Source organism: Adiantum capillus-veneris, chromosome 9 (assembly GCF_014529385.1).
Source record: "Adiantum capillus-veneris isolate H3 chromosome 9, ASM1452938v2, whole genome shotgun sequence".
In the NCBI taxonomy this organism is placed as follows: Eukaryota; Viridiplantae; Streptophyta; class Polypodiopsida; order Polypodiales; family Pteridaceae; genus Adiantum; species Adiantum capillus-veneris.
Window position 1 is genome coordinate 24,622,807 of NC_140939.1, and position 23,535 is coordinate 24,646,341.

Here is a 23,535-nt window from a genome sequence, read left to right on the forward strand (position 1 = left end):
TCTTTTGTGCATACCTCATGAGCAGGCAGTGCTACCTTTACATACAATTCAAGACTGAGTGCTACATTAACTTTATGATTCAGAGGGGTTTTTCAGCTCTTTACCCATAGCAAGCAATCACTAAGAAATAAAAGCCACATACCTAGGACAGTATACAACCACTTGCCAAAGTCCATTCTACGCATATCACTACCAAGCATACCGACTAGGCATAAGTTAGTAATTTACTGGCATGGAAAACAAACATTCAATACGAACTCAGAATCTGGCTTCTTAAAAATCATGTATGCTTCTTCGTCACCATCCATGACATACCAGGGACTCCAAAACTAGAGCTCAAACCGCAAAAACCTCAGTCAGCAGCTCAACTATCGAGCAACCAACGTGCTGAAAACTTTCCAATACCAATCTTAACCCTCACTTCCCCTTGATGCCCGCTCGACGACTTTCTAGACGCACCATGAACGACTATAGCTTACCAAATTAAGGAAGCTTGTAGTATGTAGTAAATACAACATAATGTGGAGCTTATTGGGTCTGACAACTTATCTGCAACGCATGGGAGGTACTTAAATCATAAACCCAGGTACTGGTGCACATAATTCACTTGCAATCCCTTGCATTAGTACAATACGCGTAAGAAGCTGACAGTAGACTCTTGTGTTTACAAATGACATATACAGGAACCAAACACTACAAAGAACAGCTCTTCTTCAAGCTCTAAAGCAGATAATGAAGGTGGTATGTGGGAAACCTCCAACAGGCTACCGCACCAAAATCGCTCCATGGCTTTAAAACCCCTCTTTAAGCCGCAAATCAAAGCAGTTCGAACGTGAAATTTTCACGAATTGAATGCCCGTTTCTTCTCAGTTGTGAAGCTTGCCAAAGTAGCTCTCTAGAGATTCTGCATTGAGAACATTAGGAGCTGCACGATTTGTCCCAACAGGAGAGATATGTAGTTCATGGCGTATGAATCGCTGCAAGCCCATTCATTTCATCAGGATCTCGACACAGTATCTGAAAGCAAATGCATAGACTTTACAATCAAACTCACAGCTAGTTGTGATACGGTCTCCAAGGATGTATCCACATGCCAATCTGGCTCAAGCTGGCGAACAAATGAAGACCTCCCAGCTTCAGTACTACAGAACAGCACCTGGTCATTCACCCCACACAGAGAGAGAAGTTCAAAACTAACAGAAAACAAAGCTACACGAAGACACTCCCAGCTAGAACGGTGGAGAACGCTTTCTAATGACATGATTTCCCAGCGCAAAGGTTCACCCACCCAAGGTTAGAAACCCTTTGGAATTAGCAAAACAAATGAAAGTTTCATTGCAAAACTTCTTGAATCATGAAATGCAAAAGCTTTCGTCAAAAATCTGACCTTGTTCCGATTAAGACCACCAACAGAGAAGAGACCGACTGCCTCCAAGGCAGCCAGAGCATTCGCCTGCATATCACATGCACAGCATTCAGCAGTTGATAACCAGAACAACAATTATACTGAATAAAATTGCCTCATGATGTAATATCAAGATATTCAGCATCTCACGATTGCTTTAGAGAGACAAACAATTGTGAAATCATAAAGGCAAACACTCTTATATTCACGAGACAAGCTGCCTCCACCAGCTGTCAGCTACAAGTACAGTACCAACACGTGCCTTGAGACTGTCTTGGGTACAGTACGTTAAAGATAACATGTTGTTTTGTGACAAATCAAAAACTTTAACAGTATGTGAAAGTATTGATTAGAAGCCCAAATGTGTGGCAGAGACTTGACAAAGAGGCTTCCTTTTGTACAAGGCTCGAGGTTCTAGAACCCAAAATGGTAAACGGTCACTTTTTCTAATTCAAAAGGATTGTCAAAACAGGTGGACGTCCCAAAAATACCCTTCTTTTCCATGTGAATGCCATTGTATTTGAGTAAACAACATTGCACTATGTACAAAACGTGCTTCCTTGCACTTCTTTCGAGTATGGAGCTTTGACTCATCGACAAATAGCCTGGCCTCTCATCATTAGGGTGATATCAAACCAGGACATGTGTGTGTCTTGCTGAAGGTGTACAAAGATATACCTCCAATAACCATACATATAAATGCTCCAACAATGGTACATAAGGTTTTGAGCAAGAAAAATACATACTAGACAGTAGAAATGAAGACACAATTAGTTTAAGTCCAGAAAACATGATCACTTTCCTCCTCTTTAGCAAATAAGCCAAGCCAAGTTCAACCAGTAAAATACTTTACCCTCTATAAGAAAATTTGTGGAAAGAAAGCTATCGAACCATAAAATGAAACAAGCATGGACAATCCTTGCTTTGCACTACAGTAACAATTAAGTTTTTCATTTGGTTTCTCAGATCCCACTTGTTCATCAAAACTAATATTCCTAGATGCTCGCTTTTGAAACTCACTCGCTTGACCAAATGGGAAGAGCGCAAAAAGCAATACGACTCCAATCTGACATATTTTAATATGCACTCAATGTAGCCAGCATTAAATCTATGAGAGAATTTTACCTCACTCTCATCGTCCAGCAATCTTGCCATAAGGTACAGGTCACAGGCCTGGGCCAACTCTAGGAGTATATCAACCACTTCAGGCCTCACAACAGCATGCTTCTACAGCAACATGAGAGGCAAAATTGAATGGTATAAACTTTATAACACAAAGTTATTCATGTAAAAGAGCGCACCTGAAGCTCTTCTGGAGAAGTCTCTTGAAATATAACTCCCAATAATTGACAAGTCATCTAGAAATCACAATGCATATCTTGATCAAGAGGAAGAAAACAGAAATCACTTTGAACAATGGGTTAAAGGTCTAAACATGAATTAAAAAATACCTTCCTGCCACCATTGAGCTGCCTCTTTACAATCTGAGCTGTAGTAAGCTGGAATATAAACGTAATAATGAGGATAACAATTCAATGTATTGCACTCAAAATTTCATGGAAAGTGTCTCAACCCAACACAAAAATCTCTATAATCCAAAAGCAGTAATACGACCATAGAGCAGGCTCTATTGTCTAATAAATACTTAAGATTAAAATGCAAGGAAACCCACAAGAAACTTTTGACTAGGAAAACTTCTGCGGTATTCTGTCATGCATATAAGGTGGCTGAACACAATAATGCCAAGACCCAGGAGTAAGTTAATGAAAAAGTGATTTTGAGTACCCAAAAGTGTGCATAGTTATACTGATTCTAAAAGTTAGTGTTGACTTCAGGATATAGAAACCCCTTTACTACCAGGTCCAGCTGAAGTATAGTCGATTATTCTAGAAGCAGCACAATTTTCTAAGTGTCATCACAACATTAAACTAATAAGAACAGATACTCCAAAGTAGAATTGTGTATGTCACACTAGAGCTCCACCATAGAAGTTTCCATAGTCTACCCGAGAGCACGAGACATAACAGAACAGATCAGAACAGGTCCTTGGATATAATCCCGCCGTTCAATAAGAGTTCATCAGGATGGGTCCTGGGGCAAGATCCAATCGTAAGCACCATCCTCAGATGCCTCCGTGCCGTTTAGCGAGGTTGAGCTGTAACCATCAGAACAGGGGATACTATCCAACCGTCAAGATGGTAACATGTATTACATCAAACCATTCTAGAGAACTCAGCCACGACTCTCTCTCAAGAGGGTCAAGAAAGACCATCTATGATAGGTTGATAGATCATGCATCGCCGATCAAGAGATTCCAGCGGTAGTTGGCCTTAAATATTCAATTTAAACAATACAAGTTCTATTAAAAAAAGTCTTTACAAAGAAAGGATATCAGATCAAGGCTTGATAAGAGTCATCAGCAGAAAGCCAAACAAAGTACCCTATTTTCCATAGTGTTAAGCGGTTGCATCTACCTTGTCTTGCTATGGCATGCCAAGAAGAACGTCTTCCTCGTGATTCGGAGGAAGAGTACAACAACATAGAAGAGGAATTTGAATTCAAGGAAGAAGAGGAAGTTGAGGCAAAGCATCAATGCAGAGGAACAAGCAACAGATCAAGAGGGGGAGCCCGAGTTGATTACAGATGTCGCCCAAACTCAAAATCAGAAGTGGTAACAAGAGGTCCAGTTTCTTGTGCAGCATCTTCTTGAGTATGCTCAGAATCACAAATATACTCCGATAAATAGAATTTATCACTTAATACTGAAGCGAGAGGATATATAGAGAGAAATAGAGAGAGCGAGAGAGATAGAGAGTGAGATAGTACTGGGGGCCTGGGCTGGTCCCCCTGTAACAAACTGCTGACGTGTCAAAGCCCTAAAGAATGGAGCCAACTTACAGATGCCGGCCGAGGGGCCTAAACCCTAAGAAGAACAAGTAATAGAAGAAGTCCTCCCAACTTATGGGGACCCCGTCCGATGGGGCCCCAAGTGACATAAAGGATTAAAATAAAGCACGACCCTCACACAAGAAAAAAGCTAACAGTTTTCGAAAATTGAGCTGGCATGATGACGTGGCAGGCTATATGGATTTCCGCGTTTGCGCTGGTTGATGATGTGGCAGGCTGTACAGATTTCCGTAAATTGCACTGGCAGCTTTTTGGCATTGCTTTTGAACCAGAAGCTTTTGAAATTTAAAGACTTTTTATTGCAACTGCTTTTCACGCCAAGGGCCTTTGCTCATTCTTTGGCATGCTTCCTGGAGAAGGTGCAGAGTCTGGAGTACCAGCTTGTACTGAGTTGATGCAATATAAAGAAATACCGAAAGGGGCGCTAAGGTTTGGGGCCAATACTCTATGGGATGGAATTCCGCCACTCCGTGTCGTGTGTCGTCTCTCTCTCTCTCTTTCAATTCAGTTGTTATTTGAAGTGCTAAAAGTTGTTCAGTCTGCTCTTTTCTATTGGCACGTAGTGCCCGTCTTGCCCCACCCCCCCCCCCCCCCCCCCCCCCCTCCAAAATAGTATCTTCATTACTAAGGAGAAGTCTATACAAGCACTTATACCGAACGTACCGTTCCTTATCTGAAACCTCGAGAATCAAGGTTCTCGCCTCTGGATCTCACCTTCCAGATCGAGGGCATGGCATCCTTGCAACTCTTTTCCGACTCTGTTCCCAGATTCCTCTTCCTGCAAAAGATCTCTGCTTTCTTGGACGCGAAGTCCGTCCTTAGGAATCCCAACTTCCAGATCACAACTCGAGATTCTACCACTCTCAGATTCGTGGATCTACACCCAAGCTCAGGGTGCGAAACCCTTGGGCTGATTTGGCTCTAGTTCCTCTCCTACTCCCTCACGAAGAGGAAGTACATTGCAAACAAACACTCAAAGATCATAACGACTTCCCGGAAGAGTTCTCGTCGCAGAGAATCCTCTCTTCCAATCCTACATACATAAAAGGGGTGTGCTCCCAGGTTCCTTCTCGTAAATCAGCCCCGTCCTCGTCGTTTATGGGCTGAAAACAGAGAAAAACAGCAGCATGTTGCGATGGGAAATCTCTCCGCAGGCACTTCTTTGTGGCGGAACTCGTGCAGTGAGACTTGGCGACATCTCGTACGCTCGGGGCAGCCATGGGCATCTCCGACAACGTCACCTTCATGGCTGAAATCTGCAGCAGCACCTTCTTCTTGCTAGCACTGGCCTTTCTCTGTCTCTTCAAAGCGTGAGAGAGTCTGCTTTTGTAGCTCCTGGCAACCGGCAAGAATAGGGGAGGGAGAGGAGAGGGAGAGGGGCGCTAGAGAGAGGGAGAGAGAGATCGTTGATGCTCAGCCAAAAAGAGAGAGAGGAGGTTCGTACGTTCTGCTTTGTATATGCAGCGCTGGGTTTTTTGGCTTATTTTGATTGAGGGCTTGGCACACTTATTAAGTGGACGCTCGACCTTTGTTTAAATTGGTATGAACCTACCCAAAAACTCAATAAAACCATATAAGTTGAAAATAATGCTTACACAGCACTTTCGAGACGTCCTGGACTCAACCACATGCACGATTGCAATGCAGACATACCTTAGAAAGTATCTCCTTTCCCAAAAAGCAACCCGCTTTCTCAGAAAGCATCTATTTTTTCCTCAAAGTTTCCTCTGAACCCATCTTCATTCAAGTGCTTGCTCATCCTTGTGCACAAATCTAACACAATTCGGATTTTCCTTCTGACTATGGAATATTCCCATTCCGATGCCCCCATCACCCACCTTGTGACGGGTGAGGAATACCTTCACCTAGTCCTTTCAGTACAATCTCCTTCGCGATGGTCTATGTCACCCATCTTATGACACATCAAAGATGTCCGTTCTCGGATGGTCGAATACTTATTTCCGATGCTCCTTGTCACCCATCTGATGTGACGCATCAAAATTACCCGTTCTTGGTGGCCTTACAAATATTCCCGTTCACAATGTTCACGTCATTACTCTGAATGACGCCCTAGGAATACTTGTACTCAGATGTCTCCAGTGAGAAAAACTTTCTCACTTAAAATTCCAAGAATTCATTTAGAATTATTTCCTTGGTGAAGACCAGGAGCTCCTAGAATGGTTAGAGCCAACACCCGACCCTCACTATTTGGTAGTCCTGGTGTTCCAAGCGAGAAAACCCTCTCACTATAAATCCAATAATTCACTTAGAATTATTTTTCTATCAGATAAAGCCGATTTAGCAGGGAGATGGGGTGGAAGATCATCCTGCAAGAACAGATGCTCATATTGGGATTTTTCTAGGAAGCCAACTACCCAAGAAATCAAGAGTTTTGATCTAGAACGAGACTTCTTATTGGGTGAGATTAGGATCTGTGAAGCCAACGACCCAAGAAATCAAGAGCTCCGATTTGGAATGAGAAAACTCATTGTTTCTCCGAATGACCCTCGAAAATTTTTGAGCTAACTTGAGCTGTTTTGGAGATATGTTGTAATCGCGGAAAGTAAGCGATTACTTTCTTTCAAGAAGGGGGGATGTCACAAACTGTTGATGTGTCAAGCCACTGAAGAACGGAGCTAACCTACAGATCTTGGCCAAGGAGTCTAAACCCTACAAGAAGAAGCAGAAGAAATTTTACCAACTTATGAAGTCTTGCCGAGGGGCCTATTTCCAAAGAGAAGTTCCAGCCAAGTTATGGGACCCCACCCGATGGGCAACCTAAAGACAATAAATAAAGCTGGACACACACACAACGTAGCAGCTGATGATGTGGCAGACAGTACATAATCCCACAATTTACTCAGTTGTACTGACATGGCAGACAGTACGGAATCCCGAAATTTACGCTGTTGTGCTGACGTGGCATCTGTACGGAGTTCCGTAATTTGTGTTGGTTGACTTTTTTAATGTAAACTGCTTTTAGAGGCCAAGGCATAGTAACAGGGAATGGCCATTTTCAGGTCCCCGTTCCCCGTTCCCATCCCAATTTCCCGTTCCGAATCCCCGTTCCGTGTTTCAAACGTGAGTACCCGAAACAAGGAATGGCATTTCATGCATGTTGCCGTTCCTCGTTCCCCGTTCCAAATTCCCGTTCTTGGTAAGTATGGGCCAAGGGCCTCTTAATAATGCCGAAAGGGGTGCCAAGGTGTGTGTGTGTTGGGGGGGGGGGGGGGGGGGGGGGGGGGGGGGGGGGGGGGGGGGGGGGATGGACCTTCGCCACTCCCCGTCTCGTGCGTCTCCTTCAATGCAGTTGTTATTTGAAGTGCATAAAGTTGTTTAGTCTGTTCTTTTCTGTTGGCACGTGGTGCACGTCCCCGTGACAGTTTTTCCCATAGTTGCCAGGAGGGTGTCAGATTTTCGTCGGTCCAAAGAACGTATCCATGATTAGATTTAGAGTGTAGGTTTTACATGAGGATATCTTTTGGACGAGGGAGGTTGCTTGCAATATCATTTAGGAGCAGACAAGGGTCGAGGCAGCTGGTTTGGTGGGAGAGATTACAATTAGCTAGGTAGCTAGCATTGGGCATGTTAACTACATTGCCACAAGCAGAGAGAGCTACTGACAGATTTGTGTAGGTCTTCATGGCCAGAGAGCTTCATCACCACTTCTTGATTATAGTATCTTATCCCTTGACGTATCTTGTGGTTTGTATGGGATTTTTCTCCATAATTTTATTGTGTTCTTCAAGGGTTTTTCCCATAGTACTTGTATATTGACCTATGGTTAATGTTTATGTAATGAAAAGTGTCACAAGCCTCACTTTCCGACTTAAAAAAAGAAAAAGAAAGAGAGATGTCCACATGGGTTGCCTCAGAAAATGTGCCGCAAATTATGCCCCAAATTGTCGATTGGCTCCTCTCTTTCTTTATGAAGGAGAATGACGACTGAGAAGATACGGAAAGAAGCCATGACAAGCCAAGAGAGAAGTAAGCAGGCGGAACCCTAAGCCCTACAGAAAAAGCTCGCAGAGTTGGAAAAAATTTTCTCTTTGCAAGTAGTCGACAAGACTCGGGATTCTCTAAGAAGGCGACAACAGCATGATGCTCAAGAACCTAGAGAATCTGAGGAGCGGAATGCTCAAGATCCTTCAGAACCCAGAAAATATCCATGAACATCAAACCAAAACCATAGCCAAGAAATCCCGTCATATTGGGAAGAATAAAAGAAGGTCTCTCGACCTGAGAACACCCCCAGTCAAGTTTGATACTTTTTGAAGCAAGGGAAGATGTCCGAAAGTTACCGCTTTCATTCGACGGTTTGAAGTTGCCTTTGCAATTTCTTAGAAGCATCAAAGATGATGCACGTGATCAAGCATCACAAGGAGATTGCAAGTACTTGGTGATACACCAAATCTTTACAAGGAATTCAAAACAAGACTTAGATTCAATTCAAAGCTGAATTTTCTGACAAATTGTTTTTCCTCTACAGCTTGAGGAAGGTATCAAAGAAGATCGGGATTGATTTTCCCAAAAGGAGTATGAACAAGTCACGGATTACGTGAATAGGTATCGGTTCGCTCTTACCAAGGTGGCTCCATTCTTGAACCTCTCTCAGGAAGAAAAGATGATGAAATTCAACGAAGGACTTTTACCCGAACTTTGTAAACGCATCCGCAAGATACTTTGTAGCGGATGGAGGAGTCAGCAATACAAGTTGAAAGTGTACACCTCAACGTACATAGAAATATAATCCCCGCAGTGGGACACGAACCATTGAACACAGACACAACGAATTTTTGTTACCTCTCCTCGAAGGATACGTTGTTATCCGGAGAAAGTTTTGCAATGCAGGAATTCAAACTAACTCCTGAGATTTTGAACCGAAGACCCTCAAACTTTATGTAAGGTGCAACGGAATGAATGTTTGAAGTTTGCTCAAGATGAGTGCTCCGAACTGTGCTCAAGGTTCCTTTTTGTTCTTATGGAAGGGAGAGCCTTCCGTTCTTAATGAGAGAGTGCAATGGTTACTAACAAAGTGAATGGATACTATGCATGAAAGTACATGAGAAAAGGGATCACATATAGACGCTAACTAAAATACACGAAACAATCACGAATAAAACACTCGAACAATGCGTGCTGATTAATCATTCGAACACATAATACTTCCTGTAAGGGTTCTGTGGACCTAGGTCGATAGCCAAGATCGGTTCGTCGTGTTTGATCAAATCTTCCTGTGGGGGTTCTGTGGATCTCGACTCGAGAGCCAAGATCGGTTCTTCGTGATTGATTGAATCTGCAATGAGGTTAGCTTCACTAGAGAAAGTATCAACTAACACATCATCCTTGTGAACAATCACGTCATCTTCATGCAAATCATCATGCTTGTGAGAAATCACATCGTGATCATCATGCAAATCCTGTGTGTCATGCTTTGGAGAAGAAGAAACTAAGAGAGTCTCCTTTTCCCGCATCTCTTGCATTTGTGCCTGCACTTGAGAAAAGAGTCGCAACAACTCTTGCATGTGTCGCGCTTGCTCATGCTCACGCTCTATGGCTGCCTTTCTTTCTACTTCTTTTCTTTCTGCGTGTCTGCGATCAAATTCTGCCATTCTTTCTACTCTTCTTGCTTCGCGTTCTAACTTCCTGTCCATAAACATCTGCTCCAACTCCTACACAGGAGTTGGTGCAATCCTTGGCGTAGATGGGGAAGGGGGAGGGTCGGAAAAACCTCCTGGTGGGGAAAATTCTTCATCGCCTCTCTCATGCTCATTACCTCCGAGCGAAGTATCCATTCCGCTTCAAAGTGATGACCATACACTGTGATCTTGGGTTCTTAAGTTCACGAGGAACTTGGGTTCTTGGGTTCTTGAGGTTCTTGAGGGTCTTCTTTTGCTTGCAATCTGTGTTAGAGAAGGATCTTCTCTTCACCTGAGTTATGCTCTTTTTCGCGGGCGCACCCCTTGGCGACCTTGCGCTCACACCAAGGTTGCTTTTTCATAGTTACCAGGAACGGGAATTTGGAACGGGGAACGGCAACATGCATGAAATGCCATTCCTTGTTTCGGGTACTCACGTTTGAAACACGGAACGGGGATTCGGAACGGGAAATTGGGATGGAACGGGGAACGGGGACCTGAAAATGGCCATTCCCTGTTACTATGTGCTTTTTCCCACCTCACGTCGATTGGCCGGCCGTTAAGTGCATGATCCGCTCTCAATGAGTGAAAAGAGGCACAAGGGGAGGCAAGACAAGCCCTTCTTTCTTGGAATTCCTATCACTCTTCAAAAACACGATTAGGAATCGACGCGCCCAAGTGAACTTGGGTTCGTGCGACCTCAACAAGCAAAAAAAAATTCTTGTGATTCTTGTGGTTCTTTCCTTAAGTGATACAGAACACTACCAAAGCTCTGATACCAATGTAATGTGCAACGGAATGAATGTTTGAACTTTGCTCGAGTTGAGTGCTTCAAATTGTGCTCAAGGTTCCTTTTACTTACGGAAGGGAGAGCCTTCCGTTCCTTTAGTGAGAGAGTGCAATGGACACAAACAAAGTGAATGAACACTGTGAATGGAACTGCATGAGACTTAGAGATAGAGAGAGAAGAGAATACGACACCAGAGATGTTGTCAAACCCTCCTCCGAAGGGCCCACTCTCTATGGCGAGAGCGGTCTACTTATGATTGCACAAACCTCTACAATGCTTGGACTTGCCGACGACGTCGACGACGATGAGGACGATGACGAGATGGACTGAAATCTGAAAACTCTAAGAATTGAAATCTGCAAATCTTTATTTGTTGAATTCTGACTCTATGTCAATGAGGATGTCGATGGCGATGATGCGACGACGCGCTGAAAACGCAGATGTTTTTCGGGCTGAAACTGCAAACTTCGGTGGATCCCACCATGCAGCGAGGAATTGCTGCGGGAAGGTGAGATCTGCGTGTCACGTGACACATCCCAACCCTATGTGTCCGTGGACAAGCTACACCACAGCAGGGTTCAACCAGTCTAGTCAAGTCTAGATTAGCAGTGATCTGGCACTTTTGTGAGTCTATTCGTAGACCGTGCATGCCCGGTCACTTAGTGTAGATGCATATCCTCCGGTTGCACACAGCATGATCATCGGAATTCCCATCAGAATCCATTAGCATCAGTTAGGGGAATTTTCCAGTGCATTTAGCCTATTTTCCTATTTATTGGTTATTTTCACTTATTATTTTTAAGTGACTTTCCAACAAAAGTAGGTAGGGCAATTTTGCTAAGTTAATATATAAGCAAACCCAAGTTAGCACTTTCAGGCAGAAGAGGCAGCAGGAGCTTCCCGCTCAACAGGCAACTTCTCAGCAATACCCCCTCAACCACCTAGCGTTTTTACATCTTCACCCATCCCTGGCGTTTTTGCATCTACACCCCAACCCTGGCGTTTCCTTCCACAGCAGGCCTTCGCCATCAACAGCAGCACCCTAGCGACTGCAGGATCACATGGTCGCCAGCAGATCCAGCATTGCCAGCGTTTTTCCCAGATCAGCCATAGCGTTTTTGCAGCAGGTCAGCGTTTTTGCTTTCAGCCTTCATCTACACCAGATCCACACAGTTTCAGCCCTATGACACAGTAGCAGAACTCCCCCAAGTTGGTTGCAGATGTTCCCCCATTTTCAGCCATAAAAACGCAGCCAAAACAGTCATTTTCAGCCACCGAAACAGTCCCGAAATTCAGCGATTAGAAGATCTCAGATTTCAGCCATCAAGTCGCCGTCGTCACCACCGTCGTCGTCATGGGCATAGTCCAAATTGCATCAGTCCATTGCATACGCATTGTACACCTTTGTGCAATCAAAGTAGACCACTCTCGCTGACGAGAGTGGGGCCTTCGGAAGAGGGTTTTACAACCTCTCGGGTGTCGTATCTCTTCTCTCTCCTTCTCTCAGTCTCATTCACTTGCATGCACAATATCCACTCACTTGTTCGTGACCATAGCACTCTCCATAAGACGGAAGCTCTCTCTTTCCCTAAGGACTAAAAGGAACCTTGAGCAATAAAGATCACTAATCTTGAGAAAATACAACATTCATTCCGCTGCACCTAACACTGCGAGGCTCGGGGGTTCTACTGCGGGTACTGACTGCTGAAAACTGAAAATGCTGATGCTTAATGAGGTTCCGTCGCGAAGATCTGCAAAAACGCTAAGTTGTCTTGCAGATGCAAAAACGCTATGGCTGAAAATTGTCCTGCTGTGGAAATCTGCTAACGCTAGGGCTGATCTGCTTCTTGCTATCGCCAGGAATCTGCAAGATCCAAAAACGCTAGCTGATTTGGTCCAAAACGCTAGGTTGATGCTGTGGAGCAAAAACGCTAGGCCTCTTGGGGGTTCCGTTGAGAAGTTGCCTGTTGAGCGTGTGCTCCTGCTGCCTCTTCTGCCACAAAGTGCTAACTTTGGTTTGCTTGTATACAAACTTAGCAAAATTGCCCTACCTACTTTTCAACAAACGTCACTTAAAAATAATAAGTGAAAAATGTCAAAAATAGGGAAAATAGGCCTATGCACTGTAAAAATGCTATTGATGGGATCTGACTAGAATCTGATGGTCATGTTGTGTACAACCAGAGGATATGCATCTAATCTAAGTGTCTGGACATGCACGGTCTGCGAACAGACTCACAAAAGTGCCAGATCACTTCCTATTCTAGACTGACTTGACTGAATTGAACCCTGATCATGCTGTAGCCTGACCACGGACACAAAGGGTTGGATGTGTCACGTGACATGTGAACTCACATCCCCTACCTGTTAAGGGAAGAAATGGTAGTGCTTTTTGCACAAGTGAATTAACACTTTCTTTATATGAAAAGGAGCAAGAGCCGGCTACAGCCTATGCTCGTGGAATTCCAGATTTGAAATCCCAGTTTATCTGATGAGAAGGTTTGCTCTAGAACCAAGTCAACAAGTTGAGGAATCATTTGGTTGAGCATGTTTGCTCTGAGAATCTTACGAAGGGAAGGAAATCTTCAAAGTTCATAAAAGCTCCGACACATCATGAGTATTACGTACATTTTTAAGTACATGGATAACACATGACGATGCAGACCTTGTTGTCAAGGTTCTGCTAACCAGAATGAGATGGGTCAACTTCCTTTTCAGGAAGTGGATTGGCATTTGAGATACCTCAATTGAGCGCCTTTTTGCGCGCAATGATATTTTGACACGAGAATCTCTATTTCAGATGTGTTCGGTTGCTCTCAATTTCTCAGCTGAGAAGGTATAATCTGATGGTTGATGATCATAAAGTACACTACGTGGATCGCACTGCAATAGCAAGTTATGGTTGTAGCATACGCTTCTCCATAAGCAGGTCAAGTACCATTCGCATACTGCTAGTATGAACCTAAACTATTTTGTTCGTGCATGTAATGATCGTTAACTATTCCAATTAGGAAAGAAAGACCTTAACCACATATAAGAGAACATCCCTAAGATCCAAAGTAGGTTCGCTCTATTGTGAACCAAGTTTGAACATACTCTCAGAAAATGCTATGGCTAGAATCCTATCTGCCTAAGATTTTGCAATTCATCATTGATGCTTGCAAAGTAAAACATTTTTTACGATTTTGCAAGGAAGAGACACTAATGGGCGTCGGGAAAACAGTGTCGATGGTAATAACCCGCACAACGAAAAGACAAAAAAAAGTGCCGCCGTGCACAAAGGATCTTCGGATCAGAACAATCGGCTTAAACTGAGCAAAGGCCCGGAACAAGAACCTTCTTTAATGAGATCGCAGACTCTATTTGTGAAAGGAAGACATCCTCACATGAAATTAATGCTATATGATTTGGATATTACCTATGTGGGATGATACAAGAGGTTTAATACCCTCAAGACTAATAGCGCACGATTACGCACAAGAACACATATCTAGATTGATTTCTAGAAAAATTATCATTCTCGACCTTGAGAAGACGGAATTGAGTTAATAGATTCTAGGATAAGGGAAATTCCGATCTGTTGGAAAGACGCGAATGACGAGTTCTTGCGTGGCTTGTAAGTTTGATGATTGGTGAAGGATATCCTCGAGGTACTGGAGGAAGGACACGAACCAATAAGGTAAGTATTGAATTATTGAGTTTTTGTTTAATTTAATTTTTAAGTTCTCTTTTGAGAAAGACCCAACTCAACTCACCATTGAGCAAGATTAGGAACTCTTCCGGTTTCTCCCCAAGCAATTCAGTTGCACCTCTACATTTGAGGACAACTGTTCATAAATAAGAGGGATGTTGCTAAATTGGCTTTATCTGAAAGATAATTATAAGTGAATTATTGGATTTATTAGTGAGAGGGTTTTCTCGCTTGGAACACCAAGAAAAATAGTTCTAAATGAATTCTTGAAATTTTAAGTGAGAAGGTTTTTCTCACTGAAGACATCCGAGTACAGGTGTTCCTAGTGCATCATTCAGAGTAATGACAAGAACACTAAGAACGGGAATATCTGTAAGGCCACCAAGAACGGGTACTTCTAATGCGTCACATCCAATGGGTGACAAGGAGCATCGGAAATAAGTATTCGACCATCCGGGAACGCACCTCTCTGATGCGCCATAGGATGGGTGACAGAGACCATCGCAAAGGAGATTGTATCGTAAGTTCGATAGGAAAGGACTAAGTGAGGGTATTCATGATGCGTCACAAGGTGGGTGACGCGGGCATCGAAAAGGGAATATTCCATAGTCAGAAAGAAATTCCAACCTATGTTAGGTTTGGCACAAGGATGAGCAAGGACTTGAATGAAGATGGGTTCAAAGGAAACTTTGAGGAAAAAACAGTTGCTTTCTAAGAAAGCGGGTTGCTTTTCGGGAAAGCAAATGCTTTCTCGTGAGGAAGTCATGTCTGCATTGCGTTCGTGCATGTGGTTGCATCCCAAGACACCTACTAAGTGTTGTGTAAGCATTGTTTTCAACTTATATGGTTTTATTGAGTTTTTGGGCAGGTTCATACCATATTTTAAACAAAGGCCGACCACCCACTTAATAAGTGGACAGGCCCTCAATTAAAATAAGCCAAAAAAACCCAGCGCTGCATATACAAAGCAAAACGTACGATCCTCTCCTGAGCATCATCGATCTCTCTCTCCCTCGTAGCGCCCCTCTCCCTCCCCTATTCCTGCCGGCAAGGCTGCCCCTATTCCTGCCGGTTGCCAGGAGCTACAAAAGCACTCTCTCTCACGCTCTCAAAAGAGAGAAAGGCCAACGCTAACAAGAAGAAGGTGCTGCTGCAGATTTCAGCCATGAAGTTGACGTTGTCACAAAACGGGAGCGTACACGAGCACTTAGAAAATCTGAAAATTATAATTCTTTGAAAACATGAGAGAAGGGAGAAGATCGACACAGTATTGGGGACCAGAAGATGGGCTGATCCCCCCCCGTAAAGAGTATTCTTTTATTCAGGGAGAATTCTTATACAAGCACGAGAACCCGAGGAAACCCCTCCGTTCTGTAATCTTAGACCCAAAGATCGTACTTTCCCGTAAAGGGCTTGGGCACAAGGCCGTCCTTCCCGTAAGGGACTTAGGCGCGAAGCCGTACTTTCCCGAAAGGGACTTAGGCACAAGGCCGTCCTTCCCGTAAGGGACTTAGGCGCGAAGTCGTACTTTCCCGTAAGGGACTTAGGCGCGAAGCCGTACTTCCAGTGAAGGGACTTCCCGTAAGACGGGAGATTCCTGCAAAACAAACCACATGAAGCAACAATTCTCAATGCATATCAACACCTTATACCTGTCGCTACTTGCTCGGAGAATCGACCTCCGTACTCAGTCGTCACACGAACACTTGCAAATTCTGTCACCAGGCTTTGCTCCAGAATCCCAGCGCTTGCACTTTCTGCTGCTTCCGGCCCTTCCAAACTGAAACGCTAGCTACCCTTTTATAGGGTCTGACACCCAGCAAGAATAGGGGTCCAAAAGCAAAGCTGGGCGCTCCTAGAGAGAGGAGAGAGAAAATCGCGTTTTCTAGAGAGAGGAGAGAGAGAGAGAGATTGCAAATCAGCCCCCTGCCTTGGTTTTAGCGCTGGTTTTCTTTACAAGGGCCTTGCTTGCTTTATTTTATTAATAAAAGGGCTAGTCACTTTAAAGTGACCGGCCACTTTATAAAATAAAGTGTGAACCTGTTCAAACTTTAAAAACTCACTCAGTTAGTTAAAATAATGCTACACGGACACATTCCACGCGTCCCCGGATGAAGGACACGACACAGATGCAATGCAGACACAGACTCCTCGCGGGAAAACATCTGTCCTCCCGCGATTGTTCCTGCTTTTCGTAAAAAGCTTCATTGAACCAATCTTTATTCTTGTGCTTGCGTTCTTACGCGTATTTTCTTACTCAGTTCGGATTTCCTCCTTAGCCTACGGGATGCCCCCTTACTGATACACCCGTCACCCATCATGTGACGCATCAGGGGCACTCGTAACCCGGCCCTTTCCACCGAACTTACGGAAACTCCTTCGCGATGTTTACCGTCACCCATCAAATGCCACATCAGAGTTTGTCCGTTCTTGATGGCAGTTCCTGTAGCTACAATCTTTTAACAGTCCTTAGTGCACATAATAAAATATCCTAAAAAAAAGATTAATCATTAAAAAATAAGGAAATAGTCCAATTAGCAACATCCCTCCCGCTTCTAAACAGTTGACCTCAACTGTAGTGCTTGGACATATACCTCCAGTATCTCGGGATAAGCTGCTAATTCCTCCTGCGTCATCCACTGAGCATCTAGATTCGAATAGTTCTTAAACTTAACCAAATACTTCCGTGTTATCTTTCCGGATTTGAGAGACCGCTCCTGATGATTTACTATCTGCTCCGGTTGGAGTATTTCTTCTGTTTCCTCAACCTCAGGAGGTTCCTCAACACTAGGCTGGCTTGGAGGCGGTCCCACATACGGCCGGAGTAAACTTACATGGAAAGCATTATGGATCTTCCAATTAGGCGGTAGCTCTAATCGGAAAGCGACATCATTCACTCGCTCAGTGATCTTAAACGGCCCATAATAACTGGTAGTGTCACAAACGGGAGCGCATAACAATATAAAATATACTCAGATAAATAGAATTTCTCTCTTATTATTGAAGCCAAAGGATATAGAGAGAAATAGATAGAGAGAGAGTGAGAAGATCGACACAATACTGGGGACCAGAAGATGGGTTGGTCCCCCCCCCCCCCTTAAAGAGAATTCTTTATTCGGGAGAATCTTTTTACAAGCACAAGAACCGGAGAAAACCCCTCAGTTCTAAATCTCTGACTCGATGGTCGTTCCTTCCCGTAACAAGCTCTCAATCCTTTTTCCGTCTGTACTCGGAGTTGAGACTCCGCAGACAATTTCCGAATTCCGTTTCCGGAATTCCAAAGCGTAGGCCGAAGCCTTCTCGCTTCTCCTTCGCGATGAAGTACCTGCAAACACACACGCAAACACACGACAACAATTCGTATGGTGAATCCACAATAGGTACCTGTCGCTCTTGCGCGAGAAAAGCGACTTCCGTGCTTCGTAGTCTCGCAATCTCTCGCGTCTTCTGGCGGCAGAGTCTTCTCTTGCTGGCGCTGGCAACCTCCCTTCGGTGAGGCATGTGGTGCTTTTATAGCTCCTTCACCACGGCACGAATAGCTGCTCACGGAGAGATCGCGGCCAAGTTTTTTTTTTTTTTTTCAAAAAAAAAATTTTATGTTCTACCTAAAATAGGGAGAGAGAATTCGCTGGCTGGTTTTGTTGCTTTATTTTCTAAGTGGCTGCCCACTTATTAAGTGGACGGCCGGCATATTTTTAAAATTGGTCTGAACCTGCCCAAAAACTCAATAAAACCTTATAAGTTAAAATCAATGCTTTCACAGCACTTCCCAGGCGTCCCTGGATGCAACCACATGCATGAATGCAATGCAAACATAGATTCCTCGCAGGAAAGCGTTTGCTCTTCCCGGAAAACTCGTTCAAATTTTCCGCTTTTTAAGAAAAGCTTCTCAGAACCCATCTTTATTCTTATGCTTGCGTCTTTACGCGTATTCCTCTTTCCAGTTCGGATTTCCTCTCAACTATGGATATCCCCTTTCCGATGCACCCGTCACCCACCTTGTGACGCATCAGGAATACCCATCACCTAGTCCTTTCCTACCAAACTTACGGTACAATCCCCTTCACGATGCTCTATGTCACCCATCCTATGACGCATCAGAGATGTCCGTTCCCGGATGGTCGGATACTTCTTCCCGATGCTCCCTGTCACCCATCCGATGTGACGCATCAGAAGTACCCGTTCATGGTGGCCTTCCAGATATTCTCGTTCACAGTGCTATCGTCATTACTTTGAATGACGCACTAGGAATACTCTGTACTCGAATGTCTCCAGTGAGAAAAACCCTCACTTAAAATTCCAATAATTCATTTAGAATTATTTTTCCTTGATGTTCCAAGCGAGAAAACCCTCTCACTTATAAATCCAATAATTCATTTAGAATTATTTTTCTGTCAGATAAAGCCAATTTAGCAACAGGTAGAAAGTTTTACCGCTTTCCCCTTATGAGATGCTTGTTTCTTAAGTCTTGCCTTCTCAAACTTGAGTAAGACTAACTGTATGACTGTTAAGTCTAGATTCCTTCTGTGCTTGTCTGCAGCTTTCTTATGCTTTTTCTGAGCGCGTAGAATAGCTCTCCTAACTTGCCCGTAGGCGGTGTCCAAATCCCGGACAAATTCATCTGCTGCAAAGATCTTATCCTTAGTTAAAAGGATGGGTGGAAGCAAAGGCTTACCATAAAGAATCTCAAAAGGTGCTTTCCCCGTCGATGAGTGTATGGTATTGTTATACGCATACTCGACAAGAGGCAAATATTTCTCCCAGTCAGATTGCCGGTCTGACACATAAGCTTTTAACATATCCAATACTGTGGAATTGGCTATCTCACTTTGCCCGTCCGTTTGAGGATGGTAGGCAGATGAAAAATTCAGCTTTGTACCAAGATTATCCATCAAGGCACGCCAAAAATTTCCTGTCATGCGAGGATCTCGATCACTCACAATAGTCTTGGGCATTCCATGATGCTTAAAGATCTGTGCTAGAAAGACCCTAGCCATATGATCTGCTTTGATCGTTTTCTTGACTGGTATAAAGTGTGCTTGCTTGCTAAACCTGATGAAGTCCATGGCAATACTTTCCCAAGGTTCGTTAGGCACAGGCAAAGGTTGTAGCAACCCAGGCGTCTTATGCCGATCATACTTCACTTTTTGGCAAACCAAGCATTCCCTGACATACTTATCAATGTCTGCTTTAAGGCTAGGCCAAAAGAAATATCTTTCCATTGCTAAGGTCGTAGGGAGAATACCCCAATGACCCGCATAAGGCGAAGCGTGTGCTTCATCCATGATCTTCTTTCTTAATGGTTCCGCCACACATATGGCTTGATGGTGGTAGAGATAACCGTCCCGAATGGAATAGGGAAACTCATTCTCTCCACGTTGTAGCTTTCCCCAAATGGTGGAGAAGTCTGGATCATTCGGATACAAATCCGGTAGTAGTGCTAATTCTTGGTGATACACCGAAGTGATAGCGTTCACCCTTGGCCGCCTAGACAATGCGTCTGCGACTACATTCTTACTCCCAGCCGTGTGAAGGATCTGGAAGTGAAACATAGACAAAAAGTTTGCCCATCTCATCTGCTTCTAAGATAGTTTCCTTTGCGTAAGAAAATACCGCAAACTCTGGTGATCAGTCTTGATCACAAAATCCGCTCCTAGAAGATAGTGCTTCCAGTAAGATAAGGCGTGAATCACAGCCGTGAGTTCCTTTTCGTAGATTGATGCATGCAACTCTGCATCCTTAAGCCGTCTGCTTTCGTAGGCCACTGCATGGCCTTCCTGGTTCAACACTGCTCCGATGCAATCGCCTGAAGCATCGCAGTGAACCTCAAATGGTTTCCTTAAGTCAGGCACTATCAAAATAGGTCCATGGCTTAGCAAGTACTTGAGCCGATCAAAAGCTCCTTGTTGTCTTGATCCCCATCTGAAAGGAATCTTCTTCTTTGGCAAATCATGAAGGGATCCTGCTACATGAGCAAATCCTCGGACAAACCTTCGATAATAGGAACATAATCCCAGAAAGCTACGTACATCATGTACGTAGTGGGAATAGGCCAATCTTCTACCACTCGGATCTTGGCAGGATCCATACTCACTTGATTGTGAGAGACTATATGGCCGAGATAGTGTATCTCTGAGAGAAAGAACTCGCTCTTCTTTGCATTCACATGCAACTCATGCTTTCGCAATTCTTGAAACACCAAGTCCAAGTGCTTCCCTTTCTCTGATTCTGTGTTTCCTTGAACATCTGGAATGGAGTTCGAGCTTGGTGGTGTGGGTTCCTTCCTTGCTTTCTCTTGCCTCGTAGAGGCTTGCTCTTGCCGTTGTTGCTTTAGCGGGCAGTCCGGTTTCATATGTCCTTTCTCGCCACAGTAGAAGCATCTTCCTTCCTCTCTGAAAGTTTGAAGTTGAGTAGGAGAAAGGTACTTAGTTCGCTTGCCAATACCCTCTGGCTTCTTAGAATGATCATCGTCTCTAGATGGAGGACGTTTTCTTCCTTGGCCCCCTTGGTCATCGTAGACCCCTCTTTGTCTTGCACGGTAAGTGCTATGCTCCATCTTTCTGGGCGTCCCAGTTGAGTGCAAATCCTCAGCAATGATTGCTGACTCCATCATCCTCTGAAGAGTATCATGCGGATACACCTTCATACTCTTTCGAAGTTGCGGTTGGAGACCCGCTTCGAACTTTCGTTTCTTTTCCTCGTCGGCAATCTTCATGAAGGGAGTGACCTTCAAAAGAACCGACCAATACTTGTCCACATAAGTCGTTACTCTTTCATGTTCCTTCTAGGCAAGCCAGTCCCATTCCTTCCGTATGTCCTGCTCGAAGTCAGGTGGAAGAAATTGTTCATAAAATTCAGATTTGAAGCTCTCCCAAGTTCTGGCCTGAAAACCTTCCAGAATCTTGGCTAACCACCAATTACTTGCCGTTTCCTTGAGGTGCATCCCCACATGGCGTAATTTGGATTTTTCAGTGAAGTGCCCATTGGTAAAGGCGACTTCAAACTGTCTGATGAAGGACAGTGCTTTGGAGATGTCTCTCCGTCCGTTGTAGGTTTCAAACTTGATGTCCTTGTCGCCCGATTTGAAGACTCTCATGCGATGTTGAGACTTGCGACCATGCTTCTTGAATCGAGGCTTATCTTTGGGCTGATGTAGGGTAGTAGCAGTAGTAGCGGCTTCCTTCTTCTGACGAGATGATCGAGAAGTAGAAGTATAATCAGGAGAGTAAGATGGAGATGAGATAGAGATGTCCTTGCTCTCGTCTAGCAAAGAGAGTGCTTTTTTCCTGGCCTTTCCTTGAAGTAGGCCGTTCATTCCGATCCGAAGATCCTTTGTGCACCTCGGCACGTTCTTCTTCTCTTGCCTCCTGTGGTCTCACGCCAACAGTGTTGTCTGGATGCTTGGCTGCATCAGTTCCATTCGTTTTCTTCATTCCGCCCAAAAGCTTTTGGACGTCTGGCAACAATAAGATTTGTTGCAACTCCGCAAGCTCAGCTTGCACTTGTTGAAGCTCCTCTTCAACGCTTCTCCCTTGGCTCGACATGGTTCTTCCCGGAATCGTCCTTCTTTACAGAGAAAGATAGGAGTCCGAGCTCTAATACCACTGTCACAAAACGGGAGCGTACACGAGCACTTAGAAAATCTGAAAATTATAATTCTTTGAAAACATGAGAGAAGGGAGAAGATCGACACAATATTGGGGACAAGAAGATGGGCTGGTCCCCCCCCCCCCGTAAAGAGTATTCTTTTATTCAGGGAGAATTCTTATACAAGCACGAGAACCCGAGGAAACCCCTCCGTTCTGTAATCTCAGACCCAAAGATCGTACTTTCCCGTAAAGGGCTTGGGCACAAGGCTGTCCTTCTCGTAAGGGACTTAGGCGCGAAGCCGTACTTTCTCGTAAGGGACTTAGGCACAAGGCCGTCCTTCCCGTAAGGGACTTAGGCGCGAAGTCGTACTTTCCCGTAAGGGACTTAGGCGTGAAGCCGTACTTCCCGTGAAGGGCCTTCCCGTAAGACGGGAGATTCCTGCAAAACAAACCACATGAAGCCACATGCTTCGAAGGCTGTCTTTTATACAGCAGTTTGACATCGCTTTCGCGGGAGGACGCTATTCAGAGCACTCCAAAATTCGGAGAGCTACCTCTTACCTTAAGGGGAATGCTCATACTTGGTGGTCCACGCTTCTTTTAAACAAGACTGCGCCAGTTAAAAGCCTGAATTTTAAAATTCTTGTTATTTCTTCTTGGTTGATGCAAGAATATGAACGAGATGTACGAGCTGCTTGGAACCATCTTCGGATGACCAAGAAAGATACAATCAATGCTTATTGTGAAAGATTCTAGAGCTCTATTCTACCCGCCTCTTCATTCAAGAAGATCTCGTTCAGAGAACAGATTGAGCGGTTTACCTTGGGTCTACCTACAGAGATCCGAGATCACTACTTGGAACAGAAGTCAGCTTCTATTCAGGAGTTGATGAGTCATGCGAAGCGGGGCTTTGCCATTCACTCTGGCAGTCTGACCTACCCCACAGATGAGGCCATGACACAACGAGCCGAACAAACTTCTGGGAATGAAAGTAGAAAGAAAAAGAGAAACCCAGAGAAAAAGGATGCACGACCCAAGCTTACTCTTGAGGAGAGAGCTCGCTTCATCAAGGAGGGGAAGTGCTTTGGATGCGGGGAACATGGACATGTCTCCGCGAAGTGCCCTAAAAAGGCACAGAAAGAACAGTATGATAAAGACGATGACAGGCCTGAGAGTTCGAGAGCAGCTGAGGAACGTGGCAGAAAAGGCAGATAGAAAAACAGAACTGATACCACATGGTGTGGAACCTGCACCGAATCTAATGAATGAAAGTACAAACTTGGCCGCTTTTGGGGCAAAGTGAAGGATCAGGAAGCTCTTTTGAAGGAGTCGTAGGTACTAACAGTCAGTGTCTGCTAAGACGGTTTATGGCTTTTGTCGGTTTTGCAGGCGTAATCGCGGTCGATTACAATGCTTTCAAGAGGGGGCTATGTCACAAAGTGATGACGTGGCGGATAGCAAAAACCCTAATTTCTGCCAAAAACCCTAATTTCTGGAAATCGCGGAGGCTGAAA

General features: G+C 44.3%; 1 protein-coding gene across 1 annotated transcript in view; it reads right to left on the reverse strand.

Annotated features, from left to right (window-relative positions):
* Positions 1–454: 454 nt before the first annotated feature.
* The window catches only part of PEX22 (peroxin 22), a 36,663-nt gene continuing 13,582 nt past the window's right edge, over positions 455–23,535 (reverse strand). The window contains exons 3-8 of the mRNA XM_086519521.1: positions 2,857–2,904; positions 2,707–2,763; positions 2,531–2,632; positions 1,388–1,453; positions 1,055–1,156; positions 455–977 (exon numbers count right to left, since the gene is read on the reverse strand). Of these exons, the coding sequence (XP_086375647.1) occupies positions 867–977; positions 1,055–1,156; positions 1,388–1,453; positions 2,531–2,632; positions 2,707–2,763; positions 2,857–2,904 (486 nt within the window). The 3' untranslated portion in view covers positions 455–866. The remainder of the gene's footprint in view (positions 978–1,054; positions 1,157–1,387; positions 1,454–2,530; positions 2,633–2,706; positions 2,764–2,856; positions 2,905–23,535) is intronic.